The 21,556-nt window shown below is 44.3% G+C and overlaps 1 protein-coding gene across 6 annotated transcripts in view; it reads left to right on the top strand.

The window, feature by feature from the left end:
* ABCC9 (ATP binding cassette subfamily C member 9) overlaps positions 1-21,556 on the top strand; it is a 1,243,587-nt gene that overhangs the window by 1,028,307 nt on the left and 193,724 nt on the right. For all 6 annotated transcript variants that reach the window (XM_078674078.1, XM_078674076.1, XM_078674073.1 and 3 more), the window contains one exon: positions 4,046-4,166. In XM_078674078.1, coding sequence (XP_078530204.1) covers positions 4,046-4,166 — 121 coding nt within the window. The remainder of the gene's footprint in view (positions 1-4,045; positions 4,167-21,556) is intronic.

The raw sequence follows: 21,556 nt of genomic DNA, 5'->3' as shown, positions 1-21,556 counted from the left end.
ATGCATTTCGGGCTTGAGGGCCCTTGGTCACGGAGAGTTTAAAGTTACGCGTAGCGTCTGTAGACGTTCTCCATCGATCATCCGTTCGCTGTCCTATAATCCTACCACTGAGGGTTGAGGGACGAGCCATTAGAAAAAAATGTATTCCTGGATTTTCTTTTACCTCAAAGACAGACACAACATTGTCTCATTGTTACTGTTTACATTCAATACTTTTTAAGGTTTTTAGATGTAGCCTGATACTTGCAACATTCCTGTGTCTCATTGTGTTTCTCGAAAAGATTTCAATGTATTCCCTTTCTCCTATACAAATCTCTCTGTGTTGGCATTACACCTCAATCACCTTGGCCTATGACTGGCCATATTTGTTTATGTACTTTATTCAGTCAGTTGGCTTGTTTCACTTGAGTGGGGGCCTGTCTACCATGATCTTAAGGCTTTGACTGTCTGAGACCCCCCAGAGTTCAAACGGTGGTTCCATTATGACACCCCTGCATAATTTCTAATAGTCATTTACTATGGATAGAAAACTAAATATCTCAGGAGAAAACTTCAGCAGAAGAAGCCACAACATCACCAGCCTACAAATATCAGAAACCAAGCCTTTTCAAACTATGCACTCAGAATTTGGAAGAACGTGGTTCCACACAAAAGGATCACACCTTCGCTGTTGCAATTTGAAAGGACAACATAATTTCCAAAAATGGCTGATCAATTATATTTAGGGACCTGGGATGCATCTTTGACCTCCTCCCCTAGTAAGGTGACTCCTTTGTCCTCCCCTTCTCAGATGTTCTATCTGTCTGATAATGAATGATCAAGCATCTTCGAGTTAACTAGCATCAAACTCACCCAACTATTGTTTCTAGGTTATGTTACAAGAAGGGTACCTATCCTTTCTAGATGTTATCTGATTGTAAAGTCTCATACAATTTTACAAGCACTGTGTATATATAAGAACAAAATTGCCATAAGATCCCAAAAAACTAAATGTAACTCATCTTGCCCATGGATTGGTCCAGCCTGACTTCCAGAGCACTATCAAACTATACACCTACATCACACATTGTTGTGGTTGGATAGAAGGGCATGGTGACAGAAAACCCACTACTCAGCATCTTCCTACACTCCTAATTGGGCTCAGTCTCTCAGTGACACAGATAACACATTCGAAGGGACATCACTATTACCCTAATCTGTTGAATTGACATGTTGTTCAAACTCACTGGAAGAGAAGTGCTTATCTGATGAAAATTCACTTTCACGAACCTCTCCCTCAGTTGCCAGTCTTAGTGTCAGAGCCAGCCTTGGAGCTCTCCTCTATTATATGACTCAAGGCATGGGTAGCAGTCATCTAATGAGATGTCATATCGGTTTTCTATTTAAAATTCTTTCCCTCAAACATTGTTTGCAGGGTAGAATGCTGAGGTACTAGTAGAAATGTGCACTGAGTACGCTGTGTGGGCAATACGTGCAGAAAGTGAGATTGGAGTGCAAGGTAAATAGTGATACAAAAAGTCATAGAGACAGCAAAACTCTCTGGAAGCAATGCCTGTAAGATCTTAAAATGCCCCTGTGGAAAGGCTCCAGAAAATGCCAAAAAGCAGCCTACAAGTGGAGATAAAGAAGAAAATACTTTAATTTGCACCACAGACATTAATACAAATTGAAATGGATGTACAATTTCAACTTTCCATTTTCCCTTCCCGGGAAGGATGGTGAGGCTAATGTGGGGACAGGGCTTGAGTGGGAAAGAGAAAATGTCTATTTTTACTTGCTAGCAAGCAGGGTCACCACCATCCTCAAGCAGGAATTAATTATGAATGCACACTATTGAAAAGGGGGAAATCTCTAAAGGTACCCCTCTGTGCTGTTTTTTCCCTCAGGAGTGGGGAAAAGACCCCAGGCACCAATGCTAAAAAACAAAAAATGTCCACCTCCATTCTCCTTCTATAGAGGCGCGAACCAGGCATGGCTGTGGGTTCAGATCAGACCCCAGGAAAAAAAAATATGCCATTAATTCAATACTCCATAGTGGTTGGGCCCTATGCAATGGGGAGCACCACCCACAAAGCAGATCCCTGGTGGCTTAGTGTTGGAATCTTGTGCAGTGATGGAGCATGGCTACAATTCCCGAGCAGCAAACCACCAGGGATGGGGACTGTTAGAAAAGAAGAGATTCTCTCATCTTCTAACTTTTATGGTGTAAGGAGCCTGTGATACACCAGTGGATTAGGACGCTAACACCTCCCTTTCTCCTTGGCAGCCACAAACTGGTGCATCAATGAGGCCAGGGGCTAGCACACGAACACATTGGCATTGGTCTCTGGTGAAACACCAAGGGGGACACCTCTGGAGCATGCACCAGACACAGGTTTCTCCAGCTGTCCCACAGAGTACAAGATATCATTGTCTTCCACATCAGCAGGGTTTTGTTAAGGATGTGTATGTAGCATCCAATGCCTAAATGTGGTTAAAGAACAGAACATTTCAATATGCAAGCCCATGTAAGTCCAGAAATCCAGAACACAAATATACAATCTGGCACATTTAATATGATTCTTAGTCCAGAGATCTAAAGTTTCAGTAAATATGCTTGGCTTTCATGTGATCCTCAAACCATGACTCTTATTTGATCACTTCTTTTTAGAGCACTCTTTTTTCTGGCCTTTACAAAATCAGTTGTAAATCTTGAAAACCGAATAATAAAACGAATAGGCTTTTGCCATGTTAGTGGTTTTTAGGTCGAGCATTCGAGACCTCTTGTATATACTTTAATATATACTTATTATATTCTTATATGTATATGTACTTTGTGGGCTCTGGATTTCTGCCCCAGGACTTGTCTGCTTCCGTTTAGGGACATTTTATTCTGTTCAACTTCCTCCATTTAACTGTCTTGATAGAAAACGACCAGCAGAGGTCCGTAAAATACCAGAATTGCTTTCTGCTGAGGAACTCTAGCTAATCACTTTAGCATTCTCTAGATTTCAGTCCATAGAAATGGTCTTCCACCAGCACCCGTAGACAACGATATGACCACCGAAGGCCCTGATATTATATTAAAAACAGAGCTTTGGACTATACCATTTCCTGCTGAAAGACACTATTTCTCTGCATGTGTGCCCATACCTAGTGTGTCATGCAGTTTGGTGCTTACTTTCCCTCCATGTTGAAGAATAGTAGATGTTTCAGCACCCAGGCTAATGTGCTGCATAGCTAAATGCATATAAGGTCCCAAAGGCGAGACTGATTGCAGTACAAATGCTTGTTCTACTTAAGACTTCATAGTTTGGCAGTCTTGTCAAAGCTACACTTGACTTTTCTGGTCTCTTCACAACAGTATCCTCCACATCCAACAGCTTTTTTCCCCAAAATATCACATCTTCTAGCCAGATATTCATGTTTTTTTTCTGACAGAATAGAATGCATCAAATCCTACGGCATGTTATAAGTTACTGGTTGCGCTGAGGGTTGGATCAGTTTTGGACTGATCCACATGAAACTTCAAACTTTTTAAAAGACAATGAATTCTGTGAAATTGTATGATGAACTGCTGTCCCCTGGAATTAGTTCTCCCGTGCATAATTCGTCAATTATCTTGTATTTGAAACTTAATCTTTTACCAGTTCACCTCAAGGGATGACCTTCATATCAATGAGGAGATATTTTACTATGCAGACATCCTTTACCCTCGACATTTCTGAAATGAGGACACAGCATAGTTTATTAAAGACAGAAATATCCAATTGCTACTCATTGTTTTTGTTGCACAAAAATAGGCAAAAATTGCAATCATAAGTACTATGCCTTGCCTAATCATGCGCCCTACCTGGTACATTTTTTGTTAATTCTTTATTGTTTGATGAATTAGAATCTTATAATTTTGTACCAATCATTCCTACCATAAAAAGATCCAGTTCTAAAAATTTGATAAAAAACAGGAGTAGACAGATTTTTAATTGTACCTGTGTGTCACAAAATCAGTATCTGCTGGTGCTTTGACAATACTTGATTTAATATTGTGTCATATTTTGCGATGCAGGTGACCAATTACTTGAACTGGGTGGTACGGAATCTTGCAGATTTGGAAGTGCAAATGGGAGCTGTGAAGAAAGTGAACAGCTTCCTGAACATTGACTCTGAAGACTATGAGGGGACCATAGGTAAAACTCCTGTTTTTTAAAGTAATATCTAAGAAAATAATTACATTAAGTTTTTTTAAACACAAAAATCAACTATTGTTTGGTCCATCTCAATGCTTGGATAAGGCCACCGGAAAAATGCATTTGTGCAGCTGTTGGGGGGGTTCTCCATTACTATGAATTTGCAGCACTTGCCACATAAATCATCTGCCGCACAATTTCAGTTTCAGGTGTTGATCCTTGTAGTCAGTCATTTAAAGATGTTGCCATGTTGGTCAGGCAGTATAAACCTCTCTATTTCATAGAAAACCTATCTATTTCATGGACTTGTTTAACAATCTTTGGCTGCATCAGGAAACAAAAACTTAAATCCATAAATGTAGTTTAAACAGGGGGATATAATGATTTCCCATGTGTCACTGGTTCTATTTCACTATAAACACAAATTCATGATCACATCACAACCACTGTCCTCAAAGATGTGTTTATTTGAATCTGCCATACAGACGTCAGAAGTATTAACAATATGTTGATTCTATTTAGGGACTCTTGTCTTGAATTCAAAAATAACTCCCAGTGAGAAATTGAAATTTACTATACTGCTCTGCAAAGCTATGTTTTAATCTAAAGATTGGTCATTGAGGTACCACATAATCTGCACACAATATAACCCTACACATAATCTGGCCCTTCACTGTCCCATAATTCCAATGACCCTGCTTGTATGTGTAGATGCACAAAAAGGTGGGCTATTTACATGGGGCCAAAAATTACGACTACGAGTAATATTACACTACAAAATAAATTTAGTTGATTTTATTATGCGGGTCGTTTTTACGCAGGGTTTAAAACACATTTTAAACAAATGTCTGCTTTATTTTCCTAGTGCGAAAAAGAACAATAAATGTGAGAATAATTATACATACACAAATACAGTATGTGGGTTAAAATTGTAACCAGATGCCTTGTTGAGCCAATTAATTGTAACATTTGGAGGAAGTTAAACTAAATAACCCTTCTACTGATCCACACGTAGGTAGAGGAAACCTGAGAAGGTGGCGAATAGTCGATAGAAGCAGCATATGAAGCCAGTGTATTTTAGAGTCCAGTCGTGGGATATACACTAAGATTAAACATAGGAAGCTTTTTGTATTTCATTTTTTTAGATTGGTTCTTCCGTCTATACTTCACTCTATGGTAATTCAGCGCTGGAAAAGTTAAAGATTACAAACTAAAATTAAAAATAATCAGCTTGTACATTTGAAAAGTAACTTGTCTGCAAACGCGTTCTTCGAGACATGTAACTTAACTGTGCAAAACTCTCCTAAAATCTGATCAGTATTACTTGTTTTGTAGGTCATTGGGTACAGAAAAAACGGTCTCTATAGATAGATATGTTTATTTGCACAATTAATTAAAAGCATTGCCATTCATACAAAAAGGGCATAAAAAGCACATTCCACTCTCAATTAAAAAGTTCACATTAAAAAAAACAAAAAAAGGAGAAGTTCATAGCTAACACAGCGGAGGCTCGTGGGGACATCTACTGGTAAAGTTGAGTTTATCTTGGTCATGAATTTTACAAATTGGGCGGCCATCTGAGCTGAGTCCCCCTTCATACACTCCTCTAGGGCTACTTGGCATGTCCGCACATTAAGAGTTCTCCAGATGGGGCGCAACCAGGTCTCTATAAACGGCACCGGGGAGTAGGGGCATGAGGAGTCCTATTGAACCCTATTTATGTCGTTTTTTTTCCGCCAAACCAGGGAATGTGGACACCATAATCCTTGCTTGCATTGTTGTCTGTGCACACGTGCTACGCCGCTGCTGACGTCATATCCTTCCTTCCTAAATCTCAAGACATAAAGCAGATGCGCATCTTTTCTATGTGTAGCACCCACTGAATGTCAAAGTCACTGTTAAATGGTCATAGAACATGGTTGTTGTAATCTGGAAAGATTTTGGCATTAAGTTTTATTAGTTAAATTGTTTTAGATTTTCAAGGGTGTCAGTGTAAATAAAATAATAGGTGAAATGTAATTATGCTAGGGTGCCCTTCCAATGTACCAAGCTGCCATGAATCAGAGGAATATTATTCTTATTAGTAGTAGGAGTCGTTGTTGCAGCAGTATTAGCAGCAGTTTTAGGAGTAGTAATATTACTTTGAGAAAATAATAAAAAATATTAAATATAACAAATCAAGATAATTTTATGCGTATTTGTAAAGCGTGCTGCCACCCGTGAGGGCTTCGTTGTGCTGATCATAGTACAATAATAATCATAACGATGTCAGTAATATAGAGTTGGACCTCCCAAACTCTAGAGGTTGCTCTCAAATCCTCATCAGACCCAGCCTCCTACCCAGACTCCTCATGGCACAGCGTCCACCATTTGGCTGTGGGCCATCGTTGAGTGAACTGAAACATGCTGGCAGCCATGCAGAGTTCTCTTTGATACATCACCAATCACATTTCTATCGTGATACTGAGCAATCGGTGTGGCAAATTGTTTAGTTACCTTTGGACTTCAAGAGTCTGAGTACTACTACCAGTTCTGCTGGATAACTCAATGAGTGTAGGGTCAGGCAAAGGTTTTGCCTTTTCATCTACAAAGTTGTGAAACTTCGCCTTTGCAAAGACTGCCAAACATTCCTGCCTTCACGTCGGAAATGTGTGCCCCACCCAGACTGCTCAAAGCTGGGCTGTTTGTCAGATGCATTAAGTCGATCTTATGAAGAAATAGGGCATTCTGTCACTGGGAATCGAAAAAATGAACGACTGTGGTAGGGACAGGGGTGGTACCAAGGCTCCGGGGAACTACGATCTGGAGGCAAGACAGTCAGGATCAGTCGAATGGACCTGGCCAGGTAGGGGGTCTGATTCAACTGCGGATTGTGGGGCAGGAGTATGGTGTGAGCTGTGATGGGATACAGCCCCCATCCCCTGTGGCCCTTCGTGACAGTGGACATGGTTTACCTCTTCAGAGAAGGGCGACTGAATCTTGTGAAGTATATAAAAACGATGGGACTTTGTGAGTTGCTTGCCTCGGCAACGTCAGTTCTTCTGTCTGAAAGCCAAGCGCCTCCTACATTTGGACTTTCACCCTCAGGGTGGCAGCAAGGTCGAGCAGATAAGATTTATTCCAGGAGGGTGATGTGGGTTTAGAATAACTCTCAATACATCCAAAAATTCAAGTCGTTTTATTGTTGTATAAAGAAGTGTTATAACTTAACGAAAGGTGACATCGTTTTGGTCCTCTCTTTTTGTTATGTTGACCCTTCAACTTCATATCTATAATTTAAATAATATAAAAGATGTTTGTAAAAATCGTGCCTGCATTCTCACAATTCTGTGTGTGTGTGTGTTTCACGATGAGTCAGTAACACGTGCACAAAAGATTACGAGTGATCGAAAAGAGAAGAGGTTTTAGGTATACTTTGCAGCATTTCATATACCCTGATAAACCTCGAGGATGCATCTGTTAGCATCCAGCTTCGACCCTGGTGCCTCTGCCGGTCAGAATGCGGAAGGCACGTACAATAGTTCTCCGAAGTGCAACATAGTGTATTATGGGGGATTTCTCACTTACTCGTCCTGTTTAAAGCACGCATCTGTCATCGTTTAAGCAGCAAGTGGGTGCAAGTCTCTGCAGCGCAGCTCTGGGCGACCTTGGAAGAAAGAATCTATCGTAGGCTAGCCATAGGCATCGAACCCCGACATATCCATATATATTTGTGTGCATTAAGCACGATAGGCAAACGTTGATGACGTAGTGCATAAACAACGATCCTTGTAGTCCGGTTCAGTTCTTTGACCCCCTGAAGTGACTGGCACTCCGAGGTTTAAGCTAAACGGGTGTTCCTTGGGTAGCACCGGGCTCTCTCATTCCCAGGAGTGGCTGTTTCCTGACTCACAGCATTTGGGGAAATTCCATCATGCTAAGATATGCTATCAGAGGGCCTGACTGTGAGCAATTAGCACAGGAAAATTAGCAGCAAACTCCTAAGAGGCCTTGAGTGATATGTCCAAAAGCGAATCTCCGCCTCTTTCTGCCGACAATAAGGATGCAATGTGGTACTGGTGGTGACGGACTTGGAGTTCGGATCATTGGCAGCATTACCAGACGGGCTTTACAATGCCTACCTGATTTTAAAAGGTTAAAACTGTGCTGGCTGAAGTAAAATTGACCTTTTGCTGCGGTGGTACTCTGCTGTTGCAATGACGCACTATTATATTTCTGCACCTCTCTTCTTGATTAAGTAATGTGCAAACAATGTCCGCAAATCTATTTGTATTGTTAAATTTCAGCCAACTTCAGGTTAAACATATTTGCACAGTTTTACCCAGAGTCACGTGCTTCTTGTTTTTTGTTCAAAGGACACCATAATCTTGTGAAGTTTCCAACCCTTCAATCTGGTTCAAACACCAAAAAAGCTAATACATTTTACTTTGGGAGAGTAAAATGTGATTTGTGTTCACAAACAGCAGGAAGTTCATGTTGACTTAGTGAGAACAGGTAAAGGAGAGAGGCCAAGAAAGGACAAAGACAAACACAACTGTGTGAATTGTAGTCAAACACAGGGTCGAAGGTAATATGGGTGAAGGGGTGAGTGCCATGGGGGGCGGGGGGAGGTGTTTGGGAGTGAGTGTCAGAGGCAGACACGGCTCTAGGATGTGCGAGGCCCATCTAAAGGCTGTTTTCATCTCAATAGATTAACCCCCCAAACTCCTCCCCCACACATGAAGCTGCTTTATGCAGACCCCTCATGGTCTGCAACCTACAGGCACCTCTTTTACAGCTCACAAAGGACTGCAGGTGTAAGGGTTGCCTATTTTCTGAGAGGGAAAACTGCTGGGGCACTAAAGGGTGGGACAAAGGGCACACCCTGGTACCTCTTTCTGGGCAATGGTACAGGACAAATCTGCAGAATGTGTCTCCTTTCAACCGGGCCCAGAGGAGGGGCACCCTCCCCTAGGTCTTGCTGCCCTACACCATGTATAGAGGGGGAGCCTCCCGTGGCCACAACTGCAATGAGTCACCTCTGTTAGACCTGTCAGCCTTAGTGTGGCGTTCCCCCAAAAATTTAACCTACCTCCTCCATTTTGCTGATCACGTTTCCGCTGGCCTCAAAACTCTGCAAAATTTCCCACTGCTGACCAGTGTTAAAGTGCATGCACTCACTCCTTAAAACATGGTAACATTGCCTTATCCCACATTTGGCATATTCCCTTTACTTATAAGTCTCTAGTAAAGTGGAACTATGTGTACCCAGGGCATGTAAATGAAATGCTACTAGTGAGCCTGCACCACTAGTTGTGTCATCCACTTAAGTAAGACTTTAACAAATGTCTCGGGTCTGCCATTGCAGCCTGTATATGCAGTTTTCAAACTGTCATTTCTAACTGGCAGATTAAACATATTGCCAAGCTCAAATTTCCTTTTTAATATATATAAATCAGCGTTGTGATGGGCTTTGAGCGTCCTGGTTGGACACTCAACCAGGGAAGTGGAACCTGGGCTTGTTTTCCATGCAGGCAGGAAAAGTGTGCATGACTAGTTTGGGGGGCCCGAGAGGGCTGACCAAACCGTCATTGCGCACTTAGGAGTGAACAAACCACTCTCCTCCCCTGCCCTGCTCAGAGAGCAGAGCAACCCCGCCCACCTGCCCACCCACAAAGCCCCTTTGCCTTTTCCCGAATCCTAATTGACTGGCAGGAATGGAAGACAGGGCTGATATGGTCATAGGAATTTCGAAGGAAATAATAAAATGATCTGACCTGAGAAGAGGGTGGTGGGGATCCACCACTAAGTTGGTTAGACTAAAAGAAATAGAGCCCAGCATATTTTCCAGCTAATGAGTGGGGGCACTAACCAGCTGAGCTAGCTGAAGGGCCTCTAAATCGGCCACCAACACGGCTGCCATCGGGCATGCCATGTTCTTAAAATGGATACTAAGATCTACAATGACTATAAAGTTTGAATAGCGTATGATGAAAGATGTCAGGGCATCTGCAAGAGCAGTTATGAAGTTTGAGGCCGGGCCCGGTGGTCAATATAACAGTAGCCCAGCAGATGTGAGATTGCTGGAAAGGGCAAGAGCGAAACATGCTGCCTCACTTCCTGCAATTATAACCTCCATAAAAATACAGTGAATAGATTGTTTAAAAATGACAGTGATCGCACCACCCCTTTGAGCTTGCCTTCGGGGATGGTAGTCAATACATCAGGCGCCAGACTTTCAGTTACCCATGTGCCACTGATATGTAACTATGGGGGAGGTGATCAGCACATTAGTTCCTCTGAGTGCTGACTAAAAGACGATACCTGGAAGTTTGCAGACCAGCTGAAAGGCTGTAGTGCTGACAGAGGGGGCTGGATGAGATCTTATGTCAAGAGAACTGTAATCAGCTTTTGAAAAGAGTAGCATATCGGTTCCTAGGGGTGAGGCAGGCAGAAATTAACAAAGGACTTGCAAAAGATCTGACAATCTCTGAGGGGCAGTTTAAGGGTGTACAATCATGTACAGAGAGCTTTTCAGGTCAGATGAACTTTTATAAGTGGCATAGAGGAGGATCTGGAGCATGCTAGTGGCCAGTGTGTACTAAAGATTGTCAGGATTCAGCGGCACTGGATTAGGAGCTGCAAACTAGCAAGGGGATTCCAAGAGCCAGTGGCACTGGCCTACATACCTTACCAGTTAGTAGTAGCAGTCAGAGCGATGGTGGTCGCACTGCATGTTTATAGTGTGGCTGTGAGATCCAGAGAAGATAGCAGTTCTGGGCAGTAATAGTCATCATAGGTGATTAATGTCTCTTATTGGCAGGGGGCGGTGTAATCCAGACAGGGTAATAATCTCAGGGCTAATGGTGGGTGTTCTGAAGCAAAGTCTTCCTGTATGGTATGTGCGGTTTCAGAACTACCAGGGGTACTATGGCTGACTCTCTTTGAGATGGTGCAAGAGCTGATGGCCGTCAGGAGGGGGTGGTGAGAGCATGTCCCAAGTTGGTGGGAGTTTGAAGGCCTATTTAAAGAGCAGGGGCTGACAGGGGCTGACAGAATGAATAGTATGGGCTATGAAGCTGGGTAAGCGGTGGTCTGAGGGCTGGCCCAAGACAAATCTAATCGTAGAATTGACAGGATGGTCTGAGGTCCAGAAGGAGAGACTGAAGAACTAGTAGGCAATGTTATGGTAGTCGGAATGCTTTACAGAGGTACTCTGATGGCCTGTGTGTAAGGGGATTTCGAAGAAGGAGGCATGGAAGGAGTTGTGATGGAGTTACGAAAATGGGATGGGTGTAGAGGAAAGGTAGTTTGAATGGGTCCTGTGGGTCTGCATTAGTCTTTACAGAGGCGCTGAAATGGACTGTTCGATAAAGGAATACAATGTTTGGACAGAAATGTGAGACAGGTGTGGTGCAGCGGCCAGAGCATCTGACTCCAAGTCGCAGGGCTATGGGTTTGATCCTCAGAGGCAGCTCAGCTCAGCACCATGTGACTCTGGGCAATAGCTTGCATGGTTTACTTGACGGCCCTAGTGCCTGGATACCCTTAGGGCTGATAAGTCACTCTTTAAAACTATGAGATTTAGAGTTTAGATTTTTTGTGGAACTATAATGATGGCAGTCTTGTGGCTGGCGGGTGGAGTCCCAGATAATGAAGGCATGGAGGATGGAGAATGGATTATCTATAGAAATTCAGTGAGGTCTTTGTTAGCAAAGCGTTCTGATTAATTCATCCTGAGCAACATTTGTTAGCTGCTAGGAGTGAGGGGTAAGTCAGATGTTTCTATTGTTTAAAGGTGAGGAAGTTTCTAAGCAGGACCAGCCCTTTTGTTTGTACCTGTTGACTTCTTCAGGAAGGCTGATGATAGCCAGATGCAAAGATCTTACGCTTCATTGTGCCCTTGTCTTAGATACGTCTAACTGGAGTCACCACCGCTGCTACCTACTGTGAGATCCATCACTTTGCACAACGGCTGTGTCAGACTTACAATCAGAAAATTACATTCGAAAGAGTACCACCAAAACCTGGTTCTGAAACTTGTGTATCCATATCGCATGTATGGATAATTACTATAAAAGTGGGACTGCAAAATAATTGCTACCCAGGTCACAAGAATGGAGGTTATAAAAAGTACCTGTTTAATATCAGTGTCTTAAAATATTTATAATAAGTCAATCTCAGTTTATTTTGGTCTTTGTCTCTGGTGTCTGTTTGTCTATAAAAATCTGGTTATTGGTAAAGAGGGGGTTGAAAGTCCAACTCAGGCAACAACCACAATCCCAGCCCTGCCAAGTTAGACTAACATATTTCAGTGTGGTGGTCCGCATGACCGCACTGAAATGAATGCATTTATAGAGCCTGCTCAGCGAAGCCAGAGTGTTACTTAAGACTGATGAGTTTTGCTGCCTACACGTGGTATTTAGCGACATGCAAAGTGCACATGAGTGACCATTACGTTTTAATAACCTACCACTATTGTATTTGAAAAGCCACCACCCTTGTGGTCAGATATATTTAAAAAACGGTAGCAAATATTAAAAACCCTAAACAGCACATCACTTCAAAATATGCAAACATACGTGACACGAATTTTCAATTCTATTAAGGACAACGAGGCGCGGATTATGCTATAGTCATTTCTTTATTAGAAATGCCCGGCAGCCAATAAAAATACATAAAAACCACAATACCCATGAACACTTGGGTAACAACCATAGAGTCTGCAGTATATAAGGCCAGGTAGATAGTCACACTTCCTCTTTCTTTGGTGAGAAAAGTTTGTTCAAATAACCAGAAAATTAACATGGAAAGTCAGTCAAGGTAAAACACCATCACCAATCCAGGACAGCCAAGGAAAACTCTGAATGCCAACAAAGCCGAAGACAGGAACCACAATCCTCAAAGGAGCAGGCAGGGAAGTCCAGACCTCCACGAAAAATCATCACTTGGGATCAGATCCTGAAAAGAGACAGAAAGCCGTAATACAGAGTCTGTGCAAGATGATCATAAAAAGAAGGGTGGGTAGAAAAACAAGATCATTGCATTATGTCAACAGCAAGGAAATCTTGAACACGTGTACAGTAACACTATTGTATACAACAATGGGTGGGATAATCCTCGCCTCCTTGTCCTTAATAGAATTGAAAATTCTTGTCACGTATGTTTGGAAATTTGGAATTCTATTTCAGGCCAGGAGGCTCCGATTATGCTTGTTTAAAGCTGATCCAACACAACAGAAGCAACATGATCAATAGGCTTAAAGTAAAAGGTTTTAAAAACAGAATCAGAGGACCAATCAGCGGCCTTCATAATATCAAACAAAGTGACACCCAACGAGAAGACTTTGGAAGCCATAGCCCATCGTGCAGAATGAGCCCTTAACACAGACACATCAATTCCAGCTTCCGCCATGAGCCAACGTACCCACCGAGCCAAAGTAGCCAGGGTAACAGGCGAAAGGGCTTCTGCAAAGCAATCAACAATTGACCCTGCATATCAGAACGAAAAGAAGAAGTACTTACTTCGTAATCTTTGAGACATTGAATGACACAAAGGTTAGGATGTGCGGGGAAGGACGGATAAGAAATAAACGTAGTATTGGTCTTGGTACGCCTAGAGAGACGAAACGTGACACCCTCAGGAGTAAAACTACGCCCGGCTAGATCTAAAGCACGGACATCCGACACCCGCTTGCAGGAAACTAGACACAAGAACATAGTCAGTTTGGCTGACAGCTGTTTACGGGACAGCAAAGAATTGACCGGCCAAGCCTCCAGAAAATGCAAAACAATAGTCACGTCCCATAATGAAACGTATTTAGGACGTGGAGGATTCGCAAGGCGGATACCTTTGAGCAATTTAGCAACTAAAGGATGTTCACCCGCCGGTTTACCGTCCACGTGGAGGTGACCTGCAGAAATAGCAGAACGGAAGTTGTTCACCGTGCGATACGCCAAACCAGACGAAGCAAGCAAGGCCAAAAAAATGACCATGACAGAGACATCAGCCGATGTTGGATCAACTTGCCGTTGAACAAGCCAGTCACTCCAACGCTTCCAAGAGCCTCTGTAGCGGTACCAGGAGACCAGGCGTCACTGATGAATCTGGAAGCGTCTGCAGAAAGGCCTGGGACCAACCAGCATTCCCCGAAATCCGCCACGCTAGAAGAAGGAGAGAGCCTGACAGAATCAGTGGATCCGGAGTCTGAAGAGGATCTAGCAGGAGATTCCACTTCTGGGGAAGAAGGAACGGCACTGCACAAGCCATTTCCAGGAGAACCGGGAACCATGCTTGAGCCCGCCACAGAGGAGCAATCAAGATCAACTCCGCTTGGTAGCGCTTCGTGTAAGACAGGACCCTGGGGATCATCATGAACGGGTGAAAGGTATAACACAGCGCTGTCCGCCACAGTTGGAGAAAGGCATCCGTGGCTAGGGCTTCCGGATCCGGCCTCCAACTGAAGAACAGTGGAAGCTGAGAGTTGAGGCGGGACGCAAATAGGTCTATCTGACATTGTCCCCAGATCCGGAGAAGATGATGGAACACGCGAGGATGAAGCCTCCAATCGCTGAAGTCCCTCAGATGCCTCAAGTTCCAATCTGCAATGAGATTGTTGCAACCCGGGAGATACTCTGCAATAACCGTGATCTTTTGCTGCAGACAAAAGTGCCAAAAATCCTTGGCAATCTCCGCCAGTAACCGCGACCGAGTCCCACCCAGCTTGTTGATATAGCGGACTGCCGATACGTTGTCCATGCGGAGAAGTATGCAGCAGTTGGACCGAAGGGGAGAGAGGCAACGAATCGCAAAGGATCCCACCAGGAGCTCCAGACAGTTGATGTGGAGGGAGAGCTCTTGGGGAGACCACCGACCCTCCGTCGAGACCGGACCGCACCGGGCCCCCCAGCCCCAACGACTGGCATCCGACTCGATCAGCACCTCTGGTGTAGACCCGAACAGGGCTCGACCATTCCAAGCCTCCATATGATCCAGCCACCATTGCATCTCCGACCTCGCATCCTCCAAGAGAGGAATTTGATCCGAATATCTGAGGCCGTTCTGGAGATGACGAATTTTCAGGTGCTGCAAAGCTCTGTAATGCAACGGGGCCGGGAAGATCGCTTGAAGGGAGGAAGCCAAAAGACCGACGACTCGTGCTAACGACCTCAATGCCACAGTCGGTTTCGTAATAATGGAAGTCATTCCCTCTTGATATACCGAATTTTCTGATTGGGTAATAGAAGCTGACCTGTAAGAGAGTTGACTTTGAAACCCAAGAAGTCTATCACCTGAATCGGGCGCAACACAGACTTTTGAGGGTTCACCAGAAAGCCGAGGGATTGCAAGAGCTCTATGGTCCACTCCAGATGAGACATCAGTTTGAGCGGACAATCCGCCATAAGGAGGATGTCGTCCAAGTAAATGATTAACGGAACTCCTCGACTGCGAAGAGACTCCACGACCGGCTTCAACAGTTTCGTGAAGCACCAAGGTGCTGACGAGAGGCCGAATGGGAGAACTTGATACTCGTACCAAGTCCCCTGCCAGTGGAACTGGAGGAAGCGGCGATGCGGGCGGAAGATGGGAATGGACAAGTATGCGTCCTTGAGGTCCAGACAAACCATCCAGTCCTTCTCGCGAAGAAGATCCCGCAACAGATGGATTCCCTCCATCTTGAAGTGCCTGTAGACCACTCCTCCGTTGAACTCCTTTAGATTGAGCACCAATCTTGAGCCCCCTTTCTTCTACTCCACAAGGAAGACCGTGCTGATGTACCCCTGTGGATGACGCACGGTTGGAACAATCACCCCCTTTAAGAGAAGTGAATTGAGTTCCTCGGTGATGAACACTTGATCCTTTTGGGAAAAACAAAGAGGAGAAGGAGGATGAGATTGACACTGGGGCTGATAAAACTCTATTTTGTACCCCTTGACCGTCTCCAGCACCCATGCATCGCTGGAGATCAAGCGCCAATTGTCTAGGAAAAAACATATCCTGCCCCCCAGAACAACACTGCATGCAGGAATCAGGCTCACCTGAAGTTGCGGAATCTTGATATCGACCGGAGTTTCCACCGGAACTTCTTTTTTTGTACTGTCCGCGGCCTTTCCTTGAGGGATAGAAGTTTGACCTTTGGGAGTAACCAGAATCTTGATTTCCTCCTCTGTGCGACTGGTAACCTCTCTGATTGGGTTGTTGTTGACCACAGCTGAACGAGCTTCCCCTGTTTTGTCCGGCCTTGTTGAAAACCGGACGAAAAGCTCGTCGGAGTGATGCCTGGGCTTTGTCTAATCCACTAAAGGTATTGACAAACTGGGTCAGTTCTTTCAAAAATGGCTGGCCAAAAAGTAAGCCCTGAGCAGCAGGACCCGACTCCGAGGTGGAAAGCTCTGCCAGTTTTGGGTCGAGTTTCAGAAGGATAGACCGACGCCTCTCACTGGAGAGCGCGCAATTGGCGTTGCCAAGTTGGCAAATCGCCCTCTGAGCCCACTCGATAAGCTCATCCTGATCCAGCATTGCAGATGACTCCTTGGCCATGAAGCCAAGATCCAAAATCTTTGTAAGGGGACCCAGCATATCAAGGACCTTGTCCTGGCAGGAACGCCATGAACGGTCCAGACCTTTCTTCGGGTCTTTTGGCAAACTTGCGAAGATAAGTCACCATGGTGGGATACACCTCTGGTGTGTCTTCCAAATTGTCCTCCAGATCCGGTCTAGGGCACTCCGAATGGAGACGTGCACGGACCTCCTTCTCAAAAGGTTGACGGATGTGCTGTTGCACATATTCTGCCACCGCCGGGGATGGGAGCCAAGCTGTTGAATTGGGGTGGACAATGACGGTGGGATCAAAGGTGAGGACTGGAGGATGAGTGGGGGCATCCACAAAATGTTCTTTGCACTTTCTCTTCTTTGGAGGTGGTGGAACGTGATCTGGGGAAGAAGAGGAGAGCTGGTCCTCACTATCAGCTTCAGCTGCCGCAGATTTGGACTTGGCAGCGGACAGAGACTTAGCTAACCGCTGAAAGTCTGAAGCATGGGGATTCCCAGGGGAACTGGAAGATTTACGCGATGCAGGAACCCAACCTTGTTGCTGAGCATATTGTGTCAAATGTCTTTTCAGAGGAGTGATCGCACGAACCAGTGCTTTATTCATGGAATGTTGAACACCCCTATCAAGGGCTTCCACCAAATCTTGCTCAAGAGACTCAGAGGCCTCGTCGTCATAAGCAATGTCATCTTCATAGTAATATTCACTCATCGTACACCAATAGTGTAATTCTGCCCTCAAGATGACTGAATAGAAATTAGCTGAAGGCAAAAGTCAGGGGGAGTGACAAAAACCCCACAGCAAGCCAAGGAAAGCAGAAAAAAACTGCCTCAAAAAATATTTAAAAGGTGGAGGGAGGGCTTGCCGTCTATCAAAAAGCACTTTAGGCAGAGCCTATGCCAAATTATTCAGCCGGAAGCTTTTTCCAGCAACCGGCGTCAATTTGGGGTTAAATTTGAGGCTGTGGGCGTGCTAGTCTCAAGGGATGTCGTTCTCTGAAGCTCCGGTTCCAGTCAGACACACGGAGCGCCGGAAATCTTAACCGTGCATGCGTGGACACCGGCTGCCTCAAAACGAAGAGAGGAGCTCGCGCATGCAGCGCAAGTCCTCCACAACCCCCAACTCCCACTCCACAGGCACAGGACACGGGCACAAGGCGCCCGGACCTTAAGGGAGGTGAACACACGCTCCCAGCGCAGAAATGAAATGAAGGGAAAAGCGGCACAGACGCGAGGGAACGCGGAACACAGCACGGCACAGAGCGCGAGCAAAGCGCTAATTAGAACACAAGCAAAAACACAGCAAAATGTAAGTAGGTAATAATAAAGCACTTAACTGGCTGCGGAGCAGCAAAGAAAGAGGAAGTGTGACTATCTACCTGGCCTTATATACTGCAGACTCTATGGTTGTTACCCAAGTGTTCATGGGTATTGAGGTTTTTATTTGTTTTTATTGGCTGCTGGGCATTTCTAATAAAGAAATGAGTATAGCATAATCGGAGCCTCCTGTCCTGAAATAGAATTGTATGTCTGTTATTAAGATGCCTAGAATCATTCACATCGTTGTTTCTGAAGGGGGATCATTCAGGCCTATTTTTAAAGTCAACTCGCTCTATTGAAAATACTCCAGCGCACAGCGAAAAACAATTAAACAATAATTATAATTGGCCCTCAAACCTTTAAAAAACGACAGTCCTTCAAATCGCATCCATCATCCAGGACGGTGAGGACGATTTAGGAAGAGATGCCCGGGGTCCTCATTGAAGCAAGCATGTAAGTGCAACAACGTCTGCATCATTTTACAGTGCTATTTCCATGTGATTTAAAATCAGGAGAACATACTTGCCAAACCATAATCTGTTACTGCAAACGTGTTTTTAACAAGAAGTGTTCCAATTGGGTATTTGCAACCCAGGCATGTTTTACAAAATGTATTTTAAAAGTATGTCAATCTCATACATGAGCGCAGCAGAGTTACCACTAATCCTTGATTTATATCATGTTTTATGACGAGTAGTGCCCCATTTGGAAACTTCTCAGCTGAGTCCCACCAATTGCATAAATATTTCTCTAGAAAATATACCTCTAAAAACAGTTATTTCCTGGTCGCTTTACATTTCACAGACCCTGGTCTTTCTTTTGTGTCTGATGCTTAGAAGCAGGCACTCTAGGTCATGTGCATTGTTCATGCTGATCAGTCTTTCCACCAGGGAGGTCGAATGCTTCGTCCCTTAACACCCCTTTGCTTCCTAAGTGCCCTTCCATTTCTGGTGCTTTGTAGAATTTATAAATCTTCTTAAAGTTCCTTGATGCTCAAATGTGTGTAATTTATGTTTGCCTTGTCTTCATTGCTTGATTTTGCTTGTGAAAAATTTCATTTGTAGTCGCTGAAATGTCACTCATAATTACACTTAAATTATGAAAATGTCACACATATCAATCTGAAACCTTGACAGCTATGCAATCCTTTTCAGGGTGAACCACAAAAATCACCAATTTAACCTGTGCATAACCCTCTGGCAGTTTGGTACAAAAGTAGTTAGGCTTAACTTAGAGGCAATTTGTAAAGTATTTATGCAGCACACAAGCACCAATAAAGTGAAAACATAACACAAGAAAACTCCCAAATTACTTTAAAAATAAATAGAATGATACCAGAACATTAAAAATCCTATCACTTGAACCGGATATATTTATTTTAAAGGTTTTAGTGAAAATAGTACTTACAAGCAAAAATCGCCACTTGTGGTCATCTGGTTACGCTAGCCCAGGAGAAAGTCGAAAGGTTAGGCTGACCACAGTGGAGCGGGGGTCAGCTACAGGGACCAGGTTAGTCCCGCTGAAGAGGTACCTTCAAAGTCCAGCACAAAGAGTTCTGTTTGGGTTGTAGGAGACTGGGAAAAGTAGGCTGAGCGTTACAGATTGTCAATGCTGTAGCACAAAGAGCAGCACTGGAGCCCAATGCTCATCATTGCAGCGAGAAGAGCCAAGCATCATGGACAGTCGTTACTGTAGCTTCATGCTAGTGGTTATCACAGGCTGTTGCTACTGTAGTGTGAAGTGCTGATCTCGCATTGCTGTTGTCGCTGGTGGTCACTGTCAACATGAAGAGCAGGTCTCACAGGAACTTTGCATTGCAGTCATTGTGGGCAGCAGAATCTTGGCAAATATGGGCCCATTCACAGTCCTAAACCTCCGGTTTTTCACCTTTTCTTTCAAAAGGAGTGTGCTTTGATGTCAGCAAAGGATACATGAAATGCCTAAACACCTCTCAGGGATCAGGAACTCACAACAGCAGAAGCCAGCAGGGCTCAGGCAGGCCCAGTTGCATGTCCTGGCATGTACAGTTGCAGTATGTCAGCTGGACAGCTGCAGGAAATCCTCTGATACTTGTTGTGTCCCTGTAGCTCACACAGGAGGTTAAACAACTGACCCTTGGGATCACTCTTCTTAAACTTGTATGAAGGCAAGTAGGTCAAATATTCCTTCTCAGACAGCAAAGTAGTCCTTCAGGCAGCAGGGCAGTTATCTAGCAGTAGGATAGTCCTTAGTCTGTAACTTCCACGTGTACTAGAGTGTTCTGAAGAGTGACCATGGAGCTCCAATATTTATACCAGGTGCCATCCTTTGTGTTGGCGGCTTCCCTCTCCTAACCCCACTGGAAGGTTCTTCCCCTGACCCTATCAAGGCTCCAAACTGCCTGGTTTGACAAAAGAAAGGACAGGCCTGGTTTCAGATTCCTTTGTGTGTGCTGGAGGTAAAGCCCTTTGACATATAGCTGGGCCTGGTTACAGCCTCTACAGGTCATCCGACCAGGATGTCCATCCTGTTCACACGTAAGTACTTTCTGTGTCACTGTCTGTAAGCAATACACAAACCCCAAATGTACAGCCATTCCCAGTCATGTGACTGAGGACACTGTCAGAAGGCAAAAATGGTTAGGGCAAGAAAAGATGAACTTTTGAAAAGTGGCATTTTCAGAATTGAGACTTATAATCTGAGGATTCAACATTACAATTAGTTTGAGTGTAAACAGCATCTCTCTATCTGCTCCCAAGCCAAAGTTATCACTTGTTAAATGTAAGGTGTTACATTAGGCAAGTGCTATTCAATGGGAAAAACAGGCCTTACAAACAGTGAAAAATAATTTTAGGAGATTTTTACTGCTAAGACATGTAAAACTTAAACCCACATGTCCTACTTTTTACATACGGTGCACCCTGCCCTATAAGCCTTTAGGGCCTACCTTAGGAGTGACCTATGTGTATTAAAAGGAAGGTTTAGGCCTGGCAAAAGGTTTAATTAGTCAGGTCAAAATGGCATTTCAAAGCTGCACTACAGGCCATAATGGCAGGACAGATACAGTGGACCCTCGAGGCCCAATGGGAGTGACCCAGAGGAACCCTCTGGGCCCCAAAAAATAAAGGCCAAACATGCCAGAATACCACAAAACTCTTGCAGGAGCAACAAAATGAACAAAATAGCAGCCAGGCTGCATTTAATTATATTATGCCCCGGGGAGCCTATCACCTGGGACCAAAAACAATTTATATGGCGAGGGGTGATGGCCGGCCCCCCTCCATGAGCAATTAATGGCTCTGAGGACTCCATCGCCCAGGGCCAGCTCAGCAGCTATGTCCAAGGAAGCTCACCCCCAGAACACAGCTGTTTCCCTGCCTGCAGTGGCACAGGCAGGGAAACTTGTGTTTGTTCTTGCTTGGCTAGAGCATTTTTAAATCTCCCACTAAGCAGGAGCAAACACCAAGTCCCCTCCCGGATGGCAGAAACTCCAAAAAAGCACCTGCCCACCTCCCCCTTCATTATGCTACCAGGCCCCAGGGGATGGGATCCTCAGGGCTGAA

The sequence above is a fragment of the Lissotriton helveticus genome, chromosome 1_1, assembly GCF_964261635.1.
Source record: "Lissotriton helveticus chromosome 1_1, aLisHel1.1, whole genome shotgun sequence".
Classification (NCBI taxonomy): Eukaryota; Metazoa; Chordata; class Amphibia; order Caudata; family Salamandridae; genus Lissotriton; species Lissotriton helveticus.
The sequence above is the reverse complement of the archived record's forward strand: the minus strand, read 5'-3'. Positions and strand labels throughout refer to the sequence as shown.